Genomic DNA, 17,480 nt, shown 5'->3' on the forward strand with positions numbered 1-17,480 from the left:
TCATTTTATTTCCTGAAACTGAATTAACATGCCTGTGGGCTTGGCCAGGCGGTGACGCAGTGATAGAGCATCAGACTGGGATGCAGAGGACTCAGGTTCAAAGCCCTGAGGTCGCCGGCTTGAGCACAGGCTCATCTGGCTTGAGTTCAGGGTTGCTGGCTTGAGCCCAAGGTCACTGGCTTGAGAAAGGGGTCATTCACTCTGCTGCAGCTCCCCCAGTCAAGGCACATATGAGAAAACAATCAATGAACAATGAAGGAGACTAAGGAAGAATTGATGCTTCTCATCTCTCTCCCTTCCTGTCTGTCCTTATCTGTCCCTTTCTCTGTCTCTCTCTGTCTCTGTCATAAAAACAAAACAAAACATGCCTGTGGTGTGAGGGCCCTGAGCGGGTGTGTCCCTGCCTGTCTGCCAATGCTGGGTGTGTGGTGTGCGGTGTGTGGTGCGTAGTGAGCAGACCGGCTTTGCAAGGTGGTGCCTTCCTGCTCAGCGCCTGTGGAGGCTGGTGTCACACCTATTTGCTTTTCCCATGAAGGGCTATGGACCACAAGCCAGAGTCACCTGGACTCCATTCCCAAAGTTTCTTAGTGCGTTTACAACCCAGTAAAAAACAGTATCCTCTGGTCTGACTCTTCCTTTCAAAGCTCCTTGGTGACTGTCGTACATTTCCCCCCTTCCAGATGACCCATTTTATTGCTTCTTACCAGAAAATGGGTTTCCAGGTAATTATCAATTTCTGCTTCTGAGTTTGTTTTCTGATTCACCAAATTCCACCCTTATCTGTGCGTTTCCTGCTCCATTCCTAAGCTTTGTTGCTCTTTCTCTTGCTTCTGGATCCTCTGGCCCTAAAGCAAGCTGTCTTTCCTTTAGTCCACAATCAGGGCACCTAGAGCACCAGCTTCATGTCCCCAAGGAGACCAAGGTGCCATCACTCGTCACAGAGGATGTTTTGTTTGCATCACCTCGTTTTCTACAGTGTTTGTAAATATGTTTGGTTTCCTCTTTGACTTCAGACGATATTCGACTGTTCTGCCGCAGCACCCTCACTGGTGTGCTGCAGGAGTTCTAAAAACCCTCAGTGCCTGACTATTTAGTTAGGGGCATGGGCCTCTTTTCCTTTAGATTGTCAAATTAAACAAATGATAACAGCCAACACAACAACAGCCAACGGTGTGAATAAATCAAAATCATACCCCCTTTTATTTTTGGTCAGATCGGCAAAAAAATGTATTTTTTGGTGTGCAGCAGAATTTTAGGAATTTGTTTATGTGTGGCATGAGAAGAAAAAGGTTGAGAAACACTAACTTTAGAGATCATCAGCAACATTTTAAAATTTCCTGTATGTAGGGGGTGGTTGGGGGAGGAGGTCTCATTTTATTTCGTTAAGTTGTAAACTGTATTCCTTCCTATTTCTGCTCTCGTATGTCACCAGTGGTGAAATTAATAGCCGTGCCATGTCCACAGGCACTTGGACAAAGTGAGGCTGGAGTTTCGGAGAACTGTAGGCTGCATCCTCCTGAGTCCTCGTGTCCCTTTTGTCCCCTGGATCAGTCTGGACCTCCGAGATCTGGGGTGGTGTATTCCTGCCCCCACTGGAGTCACTCTGTCCACTTCTCTTTTATGTTTATGTAAAGCTGATGAAACATCACATCCTGACACTCTTATCTTTGATTTTAAAAGGCTGAGGCCTTTTTTAAATCCATTGTGGATGTTTGCTCCCCCCCCCCCCCCCCATGAAACAACCCCTGGTAAAGAGGGACGTCTGCTTTCTCTTCCTCCTCACTTCTCTCTCCAGAATGATGTCATCTATGCTCATGGTTCCCTGTCACTTGATTTGGGGCCTCTTGTACGCCAGTGCTGATGTGGGGTTATTCTGACCCTGATGGTCAAGGGCAGGCTCCCACATCAAGTGCTGATGGTCAGTGGGGCTGTGGCAGCTAGAGTGGCCTCACCTGAGGATTTGTACTTTGGCAAAACCTTTGTCTTTGGTGAGAAGCCCAAGCCCACATCAGCTTCTTATCCTGACTCAGGCACTCTGCCTCCCTTCTTCTTGCTCAAAGTTGTGCTTCTTATCTAAAATTTCCTTATTCTTCTGTCTCTTACCAAATATGGATATATTTTATGTGAATGTGTGTGATTTTGAAGGCATACTCTATTTTTCTTCTAATGTTCCTTCTACATCTCAAAACCAGACTGTTAAGCACTTTCTTGTGGCAAAGTAGGACCCTCTGTTGGTACGTTCACTAGGTGCAAAGTGAAGGGCACTAGGCCTGGGTACAGGGGACTTGGGGATGCCACTTCTTACAGTTTTGCTTGGTGTGCCATCTGTGCCCTAGTAGGCAGGGTCAAGTCCTCACATGTCGATGGGGCCAGGAGTTTCTCATCTCCCCTAACAGAGTTTTGCACCTTGAGTCTTGGTAAAGGGTGCTTCCTAGATCTGGGGAGATTGAGGTCCAGCTGGAAGGAGTCACTCAGGCCTCCAGCAGAAGGGTGGCAAAGGGGTGCCCATAAGAGGACCATCTCTGGCATGAGCTCTGCGGGAACCCACACCCTTCCTCCCTCCTTGTCTTGACCTCTCTGCCTGGCTTAGCCCTGGGCCTCCCACTGGCTGCTCACTCTCCCACCGGCTGTCTTTGCTGACTCCAGGGCCCTCAGGTACTGGGAGCTGAGGTCACTCTACACATGGTCACTATCCAAGCCTGTCTTCCCCAGAGCTAGGGACAGGCCCACAGACCCCCTCCAGTCACACAGAGGAAACGGAAGCAGAGTGAACCACTCAGGCGGGCCTGCCACACTGCTGACCCGGGGGCTGCCTCCAGGACAATGCCCAGAGGAGAGCTTGGCCTGTGAGTGCCCCCAGGCTGCATTCAAGCAAGGCCCTGGGCCTCTGCGAGCCATCCCTGGCTGCCAGGCACAGCCGCCGTGGCCCTGTGCCGTGGGGCCCAGAAAGGAGTGCGCTGCTCCGGCCCTGTTTCCCGCAGTGGGGAGGAGGGCGACTCAAGCTCCACAATCTGCCTTCTTCCCTCTGTCTGCCCTCTGAGCTTCTGGAGCCGCCATGTGAATGCCTGTCCTGGCCCCACTCGACTGCGGGTACATGAGGATGGGGTGGGGCCATCGCCGTGGCCGCCCCAGTGTTGCAGTCGGTGAGAAGTAACACCGCAGGAGAGGGTGGCCCCTACCCACCCCTGCCTGGCTTCCTGTGGTCAGGTTCAGCACCTTGTGGGCTGTGGGTCTGGCCCTAACCAAGGTGCACTCCCCTCTCCGAGGGAAGAAGTGCACCGAGTGTAATTGTGTCCGGGTCCACATTCCGCTGCTGCTCTGGCCTGTTTTCCTATGTGAGGACCCGAGGAGTTTGCAAGCTGGTTGGGATGAATGTTTGAGGCATCAGGTTTGTGACCACAGGAGGGAGGGCAAAGCTGAATTGCAGGTCATGACCCTGAACTTGGGGGGGGGGGTGTTCCGCTCACCATGTCAGACCACAAGCATGGTTAGGAGCCACTTCAGCCTCAGAAGTGAGGGTGCTAGCCTGGGAACCTTGCGCCCTGGGGCAGCGCAGGTAAACTGAGGGTTCAGCAGCACAGATTATGGCAGGCCCAGATGGAGAGCTGAGGCCAGTGCTGGCCTCAGTCGCATGCTCTGTGATTGGGAGACCACAAACAGGGCTTGGAGCGAGGTGAAACCACCTCCCCAGCTGCCCGCTGCTGGGGCCCAGGAAGCCAGAGCCAGCAGTTCTGCTTTCAACCCGATTGGGAAGAATTGAGGATTCTCTTTTGACATTTCTGGGTCTTGAGTATAATCTTGGCGCAGAGCAGGAAGCAGGGTCACCTCCAGAATGACAGGAACTTGGGTCTGGGTGAGAGAGGAAAGGGAGGACAGGATCCACCCACTGGTGGGATTCAAATAATTTAACAAATGATTCTCGCCTGACCTGTGGTGGCGCAATGGATAAAGCGTCAACCTGGAAATACTGAGGTTGCCGGTTCAAAACCCTGGGCTTGCCTGGTCAAGACACATATGGGAGTTGATGCTTCCTGTTCCTCCCCCCCCTTCTCTATAATAAATAAATAAAATCTTAACAAATGATTCTCTGCCCCAATGACTGTTTTAAGTATAAAAAAACACAATATACTAAAAGGTAGTTTATTATTTCATGTACTTATACTTAAATAAGAACAACAAAAGAGGTACACAAAACTAGATTATGTTATAAAAAAGAGTTTTAAAATATTAATGAAAAAATATTAAATAATACCTGACAAAAAAACAATAAAACTGTTATTTAAGATATTTCCAATGCCAGCTTGTCACACTCTGGTTGTTTAGCACTTTTTCTGTTATATGTTTGTTTACTGATATAACAAACGTGAGGAAATTAAAATGTAGTATTTCATCAAAGGTATAATGAGTTTTATGAAATGAATAAAGAAATATTACAAGCATAGTTCCGTCAAAGTTTTTTTACTTGTGGACGGAATGAACATTATTATGGGCGCTTAGAATACACTGTTGCATAGATGAACGTTAAAAAAGAGTGAGGAATGTAAATTCGTGATTTCCACGCTGGGCAGCTGCCCAGGTGCCCACCTTAGAGAGAACCCTGATTACAAGTGCCATTTTAACAACCAGTTCACTGAACTCAACAAAAAATTAGGTATCGGTTATGCCGAACTGGTACAGACAGGCCGAATCCCATCACCGGATCCACCCATGGAGAGCACTAGGAAGCCCATGGGAGGGACCACACGGTCCCCAGAACAGGCAGGCAGGCAGGCTCTGGATTGGTCTCTACCAGCCTGGATAGACCCACCCTGACATGGGGCTATGAGGCCACCCTTTTGACACACCACTATTAGGCAGTGTGTTGGGGTACAGGGCGTCCCAGGAGCCTAATCACAACCCCTTCCTGCCAGCCACCTCCTGCTTGCTAGTGTCTCAGCACCTTCTCCACTTCCTTAGTTTCAGATAAAAGGTCATAGTCAGCTATAGAGTTCTCAGAGCTGGGGACCCACCCACACAGGAAGCCCTTCCTTCCCTTCTTGGCAGTTCTAGAAAGTTATTGCTGCTTGTGCCCAGCCTGGGTCTGCAGCCTCCATGGCATCCCCTTTATGGCCCCTGCCCAGTGGTGGTGGGTTAGAATTTCCTGCTTCTGTCTCTGAGAACAAGAACAGAATTAGATACCAGGCCTCTGAGCCCGTACCCATGATTATGCCTTGGGGAGCATCAGCAATCAGTGACCACTGAGGGAGCCACTGCTCTTGATGCCCTGTTCACGCCTTACCCTGGCACTGGGATTGTAAAGACAGCAGGTGTGCCTCAAGCGAAACAAAATAAGGGTCAGCTCCAGCTAGTGCCTTGGACAGGCCAGGAGCAGCTCTGCATAACCCTGCTTCGCTCCTCGGTGCTGGGGTGTCCTACTGTTCAGGGGTGACTTCCCTTTCTGGTCCTGCTTCTGCCATGTGCAAGAGGTCTGGGCCACCCGAGTCTCTGCTCCATGTTCAACCCTCAGTTCACTGAAGATTCAGGGAACATGAAGGCCACCCCGACCTTGACCCCGAGTGTGTGCCACACTGAGTGTGTGTGGTAAGTATACATCTGTTTATGATGTGTGTGGTATATGCAAACATGCATGCATGTTTGTGGTATATGGTTCACATGGACACATGCATGCAGTGTGTGCATATGCGTGTTTTGGGCATGTGGGTTTATGCATACATGTATGCGCTGTGTGAACATGTGTGTGCACTTATGTAACGTGTATCTGGAGTGGATATATAGGTGCGGGTGCATGTGTGCCCATGTGTGCAATGGTCATAAGCCCCCTGTCTGCTCATCCTGGAGGACTGGCAGGGTAAGATTGTGACAGCCACCTTGAAGGGCAGTCAGGAAGACTGACCTGTGCTGGCCTCACCCAGATGCTAAACACCCTTTGCAGCAGGGACAGGGACTCCTGGTGCTACATCTCCAGGTTAGTGTGGAAGGGCTTCACAGGCAGTCAGCCCAGACCTGTCACCAAGAACCTGTCACTTCACAGGACATGCTGCATCAGCACTCCCTGCTGTTCACCCTGGCGGGCCTGCTCTCCCTTGGGTCGGGTGAGTTCTGTGGGACATTCCTGGTCGGGAAGGATGGGGCCTGCCCTCGCACCCTCCTGGAGACCCTCTCCCTGGAGCCTGGCAGACACAGGCCCCCAGGTTGATCCTATCCTTCCTGGTCCTCCTGCTGACCATCCCTGTCCTTCTACCCTCTATGGGCTTGGTCATCCGCCCACCCCGGACATCATTGCATTCCCTTGTGCCTGCCGGCTCTCCACATCACGTCGGCAGCCCTGTTCACGAGCCTGTCTTATCTCGTCCCCAGTCCTCTCCCAGGAATGCACCAAATTCAAGGTCAGCACCTGCCGGGACTGCATTGAGTCGGGGCCTGGCTGTGCCTGGTGCCAGATGCCGGTAAGAGCTTCATTCCTGGCTGGTCCTTCCCACCTCCCCACCTCCCAGGCTGGATGCCTTTTCTTTGCCTCTGAACCAGCGGAGCACCGAGACTATCACCAGTCATTTACTAGTGGACAGGAGCAAAAGAGGACACAGTGTTGTCTGACAGATAGATAGACCTAACCCTGTCCCAGGGCAGCCTGGCGGCCGACCAGAGAATGAGGCTGTACTAGGTCAGGACAGATCCTGCGCCCTGGGCCCCCCGGGCAGGAGGCAGGGCGAGACACCTGCAGGAGGAGTCAGTTGCGTGCTTGTGTCCCCTACAGTCCAGAGCACACGGGGAGGTAAGATGTGGTCCAGCTCTCAGAATGTGGACAAGAAGTGGAGAAGTTCCCTACTGGGATCCTAGCTCCCTCTTGTCATCAGTTGTTTTATAGGTGAGGCCCCAGGAAGAAAGGCAAAGGCCTAGATTAGAACATCCAAGGAGCAGGGTAACTCCTTGTTCCTGAGTCCCAGCCCCTGTCCCAGCCTGGAGAAACACTCTTCTCTGAGAACCCCCAGATCCTGACCACACCATCCTCCCCTACTGTCTGTCCCCTTTCAGGTCCTAACCATGCACCCCTTCCATGAGGGCCTTCCAGACCTTGATCATGCCCTCCCCCACTAGATTCTGACCACACCCTTCACCCCTGGGGACCCTCAGATCCTGACCACATCCTCCTCCATTGGGGGTCCCTTCCCTGAGGCTGTGACATTGCAGATCTATTTGAAAACATATAGGCTCACTCACATTATTAATTGTTCTGAACCATCTGAGAAAATGTTGCAGCCATGAAGCCTCTTTATTCCTTAGTATTCCAAAGGTCTCTCTTAGCAACTTACAAACCACGGTGCATTCATCAGACTGGACATGCATCATGGTACTTCACTCTGATCACATCTACACACAGAGTGAGCCAACTGTAGCAATGTTCTGAGAACAATTGTTCCCTGGTGGATATTATAACCCAGTACCACTTGTTGTATTCAAATGTCACATCTCTTTAGTCTCTTGGGTCTGGAACATTCCTCACACCCTTGACGCACGTGAAGCTTCAGTACAGCAGTGTTGTGGACAGCCCCCCACTGTGCATTTGTCTGCTGTTCCTTCTTGTTCTGTCCAGGTGGATGTTTGGCGGGAACCCCACATGGGGGCTCATGCTGTCACTGTCTCAATACTGGTGACACTAGCTAGGACCACTCAGCTTAGGTGGCAACTGCCAGGCTTGTACACTGTGAAGCCACTATTTCCCTTTGCCCTAATAAATAATCAGTGGAGAGGTGCTTGAGCCTGGGAAACATCCTGTTCTATCAAGCTTCCCCCATGAACCTTAACCGCCATCCCTGATTTGTGCCCAAAACTGTCGTCATTGGGATGGCTGGTTGACTCCCAATGGCTTCTGATGTCAGGAGAGATCCCCACCCCCCCATCTCTCTCTCTCTCTCATGGGCACGGACCCATTGATTTTTACTCTATTTGGTGGCTTATAATCGATCACTGTCATTTTGTTATTTTCATGCTCAAATTGTTCCAAGTTGGCCATGCACCTCTCCAGGCTGGCTCTGTGACTTCGGCAGCCCCAGCCTCATTTCCGAGCCCTTTCTGACTCTCTGGAATAACAAGATGCTCCAGGTCTGCTTGAACTTGTGCCCACAGTCATGGAATCAAACCCATCTCTGAGGCTTCCTGGTTCCCTCCCATGAGGGCCCTGGATCCTGACACTCCTAAACTGTCACGAACCAGTGCGACTCGTAATTTTGCAGGTTTTGGGTAGGAACAGTGGAGGATTAGAAAATAAACACAGAAAATCAATGGGATCAGGAGGACCTATTGCCAAGCTAATGAGTCTCCACCTCCAAAACGCTTTATTTATAGGGCAAAGAGCAAAGCCATTAGCAAATTAAAGAGAGCTCTGATACAAAGCCACATTTCTGAGGCAAACCAAGAATTCTCCCCAGAGCTCAAAAAACCCTCCACCATGCATATCATCTTAACTTCACAAAACAAAGGATAAAGAGAAAACTGCCTCCAGTCTCTTCGAAGCACATGGGGGATGGGAAGAGCAGAAACCATCAGCATCACAGCTAACAGGGAGCTGTGAAGAAGGGCATGTAAATTCCCTTTACCAACTTAAACATCTGAGGTTGCAGGTAAGAGCTTAGCCTTTAGCAACTTAAGCAAGTGAGGTGGGGGTGGGCGGGCAGCAAGAACTCTGTCAGCTTACTGCCAGTCCCCCACACCTCTGTCCCCCACAGATCTAAACTGCAAGGACTCGGTCACTATACAGTCTCCCACACTAAACACTTCCTTTTTTCAATCCTGTCACACACAGGAAATGGTCTCAGTCACCAGCCCACACCACCGGCAGGAGATGTTGGTGTGTTATGCATTCCTCCTTCTGATAGGGATGGCATGTGTTGGTAGAAACTTCCCTCACAGACAGAAGAGCTCCCTCCCTGTCAGGAGCCTGTCATCATCATTTGAAATAGGAGTAGGCCCAATGTCGCATCTTGGGGTTGTTTCTTCTCTGTTCTTGTGGAGTTACTTTTTTTGCTGGGTACTTAAAGGTCCCACAGAGCTCCAAAAGTGGACAGTACAGAGGCAGTTCAGAAAGCATGGCCCTCCTCTGTCCCCTATCCTGTCCCCACCCCTGTCACCAATCCCCTGCACCTAACCAGACTCCTGCCTATCTGAATATTCTCCCTGAGCCTCTATTGTGAAAGAAAGCAGAGTTGTGAATATGCTTTTAGCAAGTCCTGTGTTATCATGCCCTCCCGTGGGTGCAGCTGGCTTGGCTCAGCATCAGGACCCAGACAGAGTGGTAGAGTGGCCTCTTCCCTTTCCTGCCATGTCAGACTCCAGAGGTCTTTATGGGGACAAAGTGGGCACAAGAAAAGCACCTTGGACCCCTGCTCCCCTCCAGTCCTGTTTATTCTGGATTGCCAGGGACCTGACCCAGAATTCCGGCTTCTGTTTGGGGTTTGGGGATGACTTGGGGTGCCTTGGGACTGCCAGGCAGGCTGAGAGGGACATCCACATGTCCTTGGGAGAGACTGGCTCCCCTCCAACAAAGGTTCTGCTGATATAGGACAGAAACCCCAAGCCAGATGCTCAATGAGGCTGCGCGTGGCTCTGGGCTGTGGAGGGTTCCCCCAGTGTTCAGCCTGGGCGAGAGACATTCTTCAGCGATGCATGTGACGTGGTCTGGAAGCCTCAGGGAGGAGCCTTCTGAGTCGGGTGTCTCCCTGGCGACTGCCCAGCCTCCCCCCATCACCATATCACAGGGACTCTTGTCTTGAGTGCCAAAGCAAATGAGGAGGGTCAGCGTCTTCAAGATGCTCTGAAGGTCAACCTTGCACAATTCTCAGAGTGGGACTATTGTATTTCTCCTCCCACAGAACTTCCCCAAGCCAGGGGAACCCGACTCCATTCGCTGTGACACAAGGGCAGAGCTTGAAGCTAAGGGCTGTGCAGCCGATGACATCATGGACCCTAGAAGCTTTGCTGACCCAACAAAGGACAGGAAGGGCCAGAAGCAGCTATCCCCACAGAAAGTGACACTTTATCTAAGACCAGGTAGGCTTGGCCCTGAATGGAGTTCCGTAGCTGCAGGAACTGTCTGTTAGCCCTGTGTTCTATATTCTTTGTTAAAGAATAGTATCTGGAAAACACTATTCTATTCCTTTCCCAGAAGGCCAGGTAGTGCTGGCAGAGTATAGACTCTGATAAGTCCTGCAGCCAGCAACCTGAACAACCATTTAAATCAGCTTTGCCCAAACTGACATGCCCCTTACCCTCCGGTCTCTGTGGCAGGTCAGGCCGCTATGTTCAATGTGACCTTCCAGCGTGCCAAGGGCTACCCCATCGACTTGTACTACCTGATGGACCTGTCCTACTCCATGCTTGATGACCTCATCAATGTCAAGAAGCTGGGGGGCGATCTACTCCGGGCTCTCAACGAAATCACTGAGTCGGGCCGCATTGGTGAGGCCAACCACTTGGTCCTGCCCTGAATCTCCACTGACTCTGCTGTCCACATACCTCCTTTCATCCATGTTGTGAGGGGTAGGGCGCTGGGGGCATCACACAATATCCCTATTTGCATCCTCGCTAAGATCCTAGTGGGGGCTGGCTCTCCTGAAACTGCTGACACTGCCCAGCCCCTCCACTCCCTCTCCTTTCCTTCTGTCTGCTTTTGTTTATTCTCTGATGTCTGGAAAACAATAGTCCTACAATGCTAGTTATTTAAAAATTAAAGAAAACAAATGTATATAGCTGAGTAATCACACCATTAATAAAATAATCATGGGAAACACACACAGCCATAACCTCTAGCCTGAGAGTTCTCTACATTTGACAGGCAGTAACTCATTTACAAAGTACAAGTCGTGGACACACATGCGTCTAAGGCAGTGGTTCTCAACCTGTGGGTAGCGACCCAGGCGGGGTCGCCTAAAGCCATCGGAAAATACATAATGCATACCAGGTATTTATATTCTGAATCATAACTGTGCAAAATTACAGTTTTGAAGTAGCCACCAAAATTATTTTTTGGTTTGGGTCACCGCAACATGAGAAACTGTATTGTGGGGTCACGGCATTAGAAAGGTTGAGAACCACTGGTCTAAGGAAAATGGAACATCTCACTCTCATCTCTGCCTTTCTCTGAGCTGTTGTCTATGTGTGGGAAGACACACACACACTCACACACATACATAATTACACATGTGCACATACCAGAACACACACCTGTGTACTCCCATGTCCCATGGAGGACCTTGCTTTCTCCCCTACCCTGTACCAAGTAGGGAAATCAAGGGCCCACCCTCGTGTCCCCAGGCTTGTAGCACTGCCCTCCCACCGCCTGGTGCTACGTCCACCTCCCCCGCTCACCTCCCACACTGCCCCTCAGGCTTCGGATCTTTTGTGGACAAGACGGTGCTCCCTTTCGTCAACACGCACCCTGAGAAGCTAAGGAACCCATGCCCCAACAAGGAGAAGGAGTGCCAGCCCCCGTTTGCCTTCAGGCACGTGCTGAAGCTCACTGATGACTCCAGCAGGTTCCAGACAGAGGTTGGGAAGCAGCTGATTTCTGGGAACCTGGATGCCCCCGAGGGCGGTCTGGATGCCATGATGCAGGTTGCAGCATGCCCGGTAAGGCGCAGTCCCTGCTCTGTCTCTTGATCTCCCCAAACCGGGGACTTCAATCCCACAACCACGGTGCCACTTTCACCTTGAACTTTCTTAGGGGCCCCTCCAGACCCCCAGAGATGTCACTATCCGTTTGTGATGCAGGGCACATCTTCTGAAGCCTAAATGCGAGCAAACAATCTTGTAAAGCAAGATCACTGTGTCTCTGGATACTGGTGGTCCCTGGCTCAAAATTGTCCCTGACCTCTTGCCTCTTGGGAAATAGGGGTATTCTCAGAGGCTCTTCCATGTTGTGTGACTTAGGCAGACATGTATGGCCTGCCTTTTGCCCAATGGCCATCCCCTGCTGCTTGCTGTCCTCTCATCCACGGGGTCCTGCCTCGTCAGTCCACCTACGGGTTTATGATTAATTGGTACAATACCATCAACTCCGTGTCTTTAACCATGTGGTACTGACGCTTTGCAAACTGGCTTCCAATCCTCTGCTTCTCTGCGGATCCCTCCACACTGTTGACCTTGCATCACAGACACACATTTCGTTTTTGTGTGATGTCACAGGATGACACACGTGTTGCTAACCTGCCTGACTCTCTCATTTCCTGTTTCAGGGCTCCTTAGGTCCTATCCTCTGTGTATGTGGGGTTCTTGCATTGTGATAAACATTTCTATGAGTACTTTCTACTCTTCTTTGGGAATAGTTCCTTAGGATTTAGTCCCAGGTCTGCACTGATTGGGGCTCAAAAAGGACATTGTCTTTTTTTTTTTTTTTTTTTTGTATTTTTCTGAAGCTGGAAATGGGGAGAGACAGTCAGACAGACTCCCACATGCGCCCACTGGGATCCACCCGGCACGCCCACCAGGGGCGAAGCTCTGCCCACCAGGGGGCAATGCTCTGCCCCTCCGGGGCATCGCTCTGCTGCGACCAGAGCCACTCTAGCGCCTGGGGCAGAGGCGAAGGAGCCAACCCCCAGCGCCCGGGCCATCATTGCTCCAATGGAGCCTTGGCTGCGGGAGGGGAAGAGAGAGACAGAGAGGAAGGAGGGGGCAGGGGTGGAGAAGCAAATGGGCACTTCTCCTATGTGCCCTGGCCGGGAATCGAACCCGGGTCCCCCGCACGCCAGGCCGACGCTCTACTGCTGAGCCAACCGGCCAGGGCCGACATTGTTTTTTCATATAAACACGCATTTCGGTTTCCCTCAGTGCTCCACACATTTATTGGGCATTTCAGAATTTGTCATCTTAAAGACATACTGCCAGCCCAAGGCGCCGGAACCTAGATCAAACATGGGAACCCAAGTCAAGAAGCTGGTGTTGGCCTGGATTCTGTCTCTGGGTCGTCCTTCTCCAGAAAACCTTGTAATGGGAGGGGTGGTATAGCACCTGTCACCTCTCCTCTGTGAGGGTCTCACAAAGGAAACTGAGGCAAGTAATCTCACCTTCTCCTTCTCAGGAGGAAATTGGCTGGCGCAATGTCACAAGGCTGCTGGTGTTCGCCACCGATGACGGCTTCCACATTGCAGGTGATGGGAAGCTGGGTGCCATCCTGACCCCCAACGATGGCCACTGCCACCTGGAAGACAACATGTACAAAAGAAGCAATGAGTTTGTGAGTGCCCCTCCCCAGAGGCCTTGCTGGGAAGGGGCACAGCACAAGGGACTGGGGAAAAAACACTGGACCACAGAGGGAAGTCTGGGGTGTCTATAGTTCTGTTCAGGGGGACCAGAGGCCAGAGTCCGTCCAGGTTGCCAAGAGAGCACACCTAGGGGACCTTCTTGGCCCTCAGTCCAGGTGAAGAAGCTTTAATGTCATAGAAAGGTCAGACATTCTCCGCTTTGCGGTTGCTGTGGCAGGCCTGAACCACCTTCACCCGCCTGCTGTGAAATGATGGTCTGCAACCTGAAACTGTAAACTCTGGGCTCCTCCAAGCACTTCCGAGAGGGTATGACCCAGGTGATCTCTTCCCTGACCGTATAGACTGCTGGATACATTTTGGGGGTCCACGACTTGGACAGGAAAACTGTTCCACCTGAGGTCCTGCTGAACCTCTGCCTGAAGATGACAATGTCCATCAATTATGAAAATCACGTGCCCCAGGATGGGGGCTATGTGTGAGGGTCCACCCCTGATAAAAGTCACAGGAACTCCCTAGCACCTCGCAAGCATAGATACCCCAAAATTATGTTCAGTCTCATCTCAATTTTGAACAGTGGAGAGTGGTGAGTCACCATTAGCTTTCCACTTAGTGCATTCATCAAAAGCATGTCAGAACTTGAACATTTTCCTGTCAATCAATGGTTGTTGGTGTAATTCGATGCCAACAGGATTCATCAAGTTGGGATACAGTGAAGGGGGAATTTTTATTCAGTGCTAACAGCTCAATTATGGTAAAGCATGACTGTGAGGTTTACCTGGAATGAGACGCCTCAGCCCTAGTTGTCACAGCTTGGCCTCTCTGGATAGACAGCTCTGCTCTGCTTCTGTCTGCAGAGATCCAGTCTGCTGAGATAGCTCTGTTCTGGTGTTAAGAGCTCTAGACAAGGATACAAAGTTCTTGGTAGGAAGGGAAAATGCTGCCCTCCCTGCCAAGCCAGAGCGAAGCTGACTTTTATAGAGAGAAGTCTTACCCCTGGTCATTGATTGGTTTGTTCTCATACTAGTGAGGATTCTAAACCCTCACAGTTTGATTGGTCCAAAAAGCACTATCCTGATTGGTCAGAATGGAGCCACTCTGATTGGTCAGGGAAGATAATGATGAGGATCTAACTTTGCAACATCAATTGTACCTGGAAAGTCTCAGTCCTATTAATTGAAATGCAATTCCAGGAACTCCATTCTAAGAGCTGCTTCAGATGGAAGGAACACAGTGCAGGCAGGCAGTTCAGTGCCGGCTTCTCTCTGAGGCGGGTCTTGCATGAGAGGCCCCTGCTCGGAAATGGCTTCTAGGTTCTGTTTTTAAATTTGAACCCAGTTACACCAAGAGCCCTTCTTGCTAGTTATCTTTTTCCTCAGGGCCAACAATCTTAACTGTGTTTAATATAACTGGTTTCCCTCATAAACTTATTATTCTATGTCATTTTCAACATCACTCAGAAGGGTCCCATGGTCAGCACAGGGAGGGCCTCGCCTCTGGGCTCAAGGCAGTTGCTTCTACTGGGTGGTATGGATGGTTGGCCTGGACAGCTTGTCCCGGCCTTGGGGCTATCTGACTGGGCATCTCCTCTCCAGGACTACCCATCGGTGGGCCAGCTAGCACACAAACTGGCTGAAAGCAACATCCAGCCCATCTTTGCTGTGACCAAGAGAATGGTGGGAACCTATGAAGTAAGTGGACTTGGGGTCTTGAGCAATAGGGTGGGACAATTCAATGTAATCACATGCTGAGTTCTGCTTCTGCATGCAGGGAGTGTGGGACAGGCAGACACATGGGGTCATGGGTTTGGGGGTGCGTACATTGCTGTTGGGCAGTTCAAGGCCTCTTTCTGCCACGTGACATTTTCATTTGGTTGAAAGAGGATTGTTTCCCTTAAAATTTATTTTATTTGCAGCATATTTCATGATATTGGTTCTGAGGTTTTCATTTTTGTTACAAAATAGCAAGTGTTTTAAATGAGCAGGTCCAGTTCTTCACTTTAGGGAGACTTCCTTCCTTTGTATCCACATGCACAGGAATTTAAGCATTTTCATGTGGTAAAAGGTATATCAGGAAAGTTCAGGAACCTAAGCCCTGTTCAACATTCTGCTGCCATGGGTGAGCTTGTCATGGCCTCCGCTCATGAGTCATGGGGCACTTGGTAGGGGTCAATAGTGAGACCAGTAGTTCCTGCTACCACTTTTGCCAGATTCTTCTTTTTTTTTTTTTTTTGTATTTTTCTGAAGCTGGAAACGGGGAGAGAGACAGTCAGACAGACTCCCGCATGCGCCTGACTGGGATCCGCCCGGCACACTCACCAGGGGGCGACGCTCTGCCCACCAGGGGGTGATGATCTGCCCCTCCGGGGCCTCGCTCTGTTGCGACCAGAGCCACTCCAGCGCCTGGGGCAGAGGCCAAGGAGCCATCCCCAGCGCCCGGGCCATCTTTGTTCCAACGGAGCCTCGGCTGCGGGAGGGGAAGAGAGAGACAGAGAGGAAGGAGAGGGAGAGGGGTGGAGAAGCAAATGGGCGCTTCTCCTGTGTGCCCTGGCCGGGAATCGAACCCGGGTCCTCCGCACGCTAGGCCGACGCTCTACCGCTGAGCCAACCGGCCAGGGCTTGCCAGACTCTTTAAGGACAGAGCCATGCATAGCACTGAGAGAAGTGGGCGGGGACAGGCAGTAGGAGCTGGCCCAGGGCTCAACTCCCTTGAGGGCTGATGGCTGGTTGCAACAGTTTCAGAGGCCGCCTATATTAACTGCATGAGCACTAGCAGGTCAGGACCTTGCACCACTATGTCAACTATATTATGGGACAGGGTGGTCCCCTCCTCACCAAATTGTAGTAATTCCCAGTAATTTAATATTGGCAGCAGGAATTGTATTCCTGAAGACAGAGTAGTGACAGGTGGAAGCTGAGAAGAGAGACTTGAATCCCAAACCGTACCCTCCCATTTGTCCTGACAAGGCTCTGGGCAGGTCATAGGCCTTTCTGAGCCTGTTCCTTTACTGCTATTCATTGCAATCCTGAGAACAGAGTGTCAAGGTAACCAATACTTTGTAAGGATAGCATACACTGGACCCTCCTTGCTGTTTCTGCACTAAGTCCCCATGCAGCAGAGAGGACAAGAATTGGAAGAGCCCAGGTTCTGAAGCCACAGTAGAGTCCCACAGTGGGGGTGGAGAGAGGTGGGTGGTGGAAACCAGAGAGGGTTTGTGACAAGGACGTATTGGTCCTCATGGGCTCGATGGAGTTGACAGGACTCCATTCTGGGGGTCACAGCAGAGCTTTAAAGCAAGAAATTGATGCAACTATCTGTAAGATAAAGTGAATGATATCATGAGCCTTAAACCAGGTTAAGGAGAGTGTGTGGGAGAAGGGGACCAAAGGGTCCCTGGAGGTTGTCCCCAGGCCTGTCTGCATCATAGGTGCTTTGACCTGCTACCCCATGGACATAGCTGAACCAGCTGACTGTGGCCTGCCAGAACCAGCTATCATATTGTTTCTAACATGATCATTACTAAAATTCAATTATATCAACTCATTGAAATGCTCTAAACTCACCCCTTTCTGATGCTTTGGCATATTTTTGATCACCTATGGCCTGGATTTTTACTGATCATATCTGCATGGTGGGAACCCTACCTAACCATGGCAAGGCATCTCTCTCCCCAGTTCGATATTCAGTGATATCAGTAATGCAAAATCAACCCAGGAGGGACTATTTCTACCAAGGAAATTAGCAAATACTATAATCAGGGTTTTTCCCCCGAGAGCCTGATGTTAAGTTAACCAGCATACCACTGACCATGCACTATCTTAACTAAATACTGTAAGAAATCAGGTGGGGGATTGCCACAAAACCGATGGGACCGGGAGGACTCCTCAAACTGCCTGGCAGTATCTGAGTGTCTTATAGCCTCAATTCGCTTTATTATATAGATCTATGCAAATCAAGGAGCCTGATACAAAGTTGCACATCAAAGGCTAAGACAGGAACTCTCCCAAGGCAAAAACAAGATACATTAGTGAAATTTACAAACATCTGAAATAAACAGAGTCAGAGGAAGGGCATGTATATTGCTTCCAGCAACCCAAGGAAGCAAGTGGAGTGGGTGCAAATATTCAGCATCAAAGCCAAATATGGAGATGGAGGGGGGAGAACTTAGCCTTTTGCTAAGCCTCGAATCTATAATGGCTTTTTGCCATTAACTGTCCACAACAGGGGATT

General features: G+C 50.5%; 1 protein-coding gene across 1 annotated transcript in view; it reads left to right on the top strand.

Annotated features, from left to right (window-relative positions):
- Positions 1-17,480, top strand: part of ITGB2 (integrin subunit beta 2) — a 29,881-nt gene that overhangs the window by 5,796 nt on the left and 6,605 nt on the right. The window contains exons 2-8 of the mRNA XM_066259207.1: positions 6,032-6,092; positions 6,358-6,446; positions 9,867-10,044; positions 10,282-10,452; positions 11,381-11,622; positions 13,070-13,225; positions 14,846-14,941. Coding sequence (XP_066115304.1) covers positions 6,035-6,092; positions 6,358-6,446; positions 9,867-10,044; positions 10,282-10,452; positions 11,381-11,622; positions 13,070-13,225; positions 14,846-14,941 — 990 coding nt within the window. The 5' untranslated portion in view covers positions 6,032-6,034. The remainder of the gene's footprint in view (positions 1-6,031; positions 6,093-6,357; positions 6,447-9,866; positions 10,045-10,281; positions 10,453-11,380; positions 11,623-13,069; positions 13,226-14,845; positions 14,942-17,480) is intronic.

Source organism: Saccopteryx bilineata, chromosome 2, assembly GCF_036850765.1.
Source record: "Saccopteryx bilineata isolate mSacBil1 chromosome 2, mSacBil1_pri_phased_curated, whole genome shotgun sequence".
In the NCBI taxonomy this organism is placed as follows: Eukaryota; Metazoa; Chordata; class Mammalia; order Chiroptera; family Emballonuridae; genus Saccopteryx; species Saccopteryx bilineata.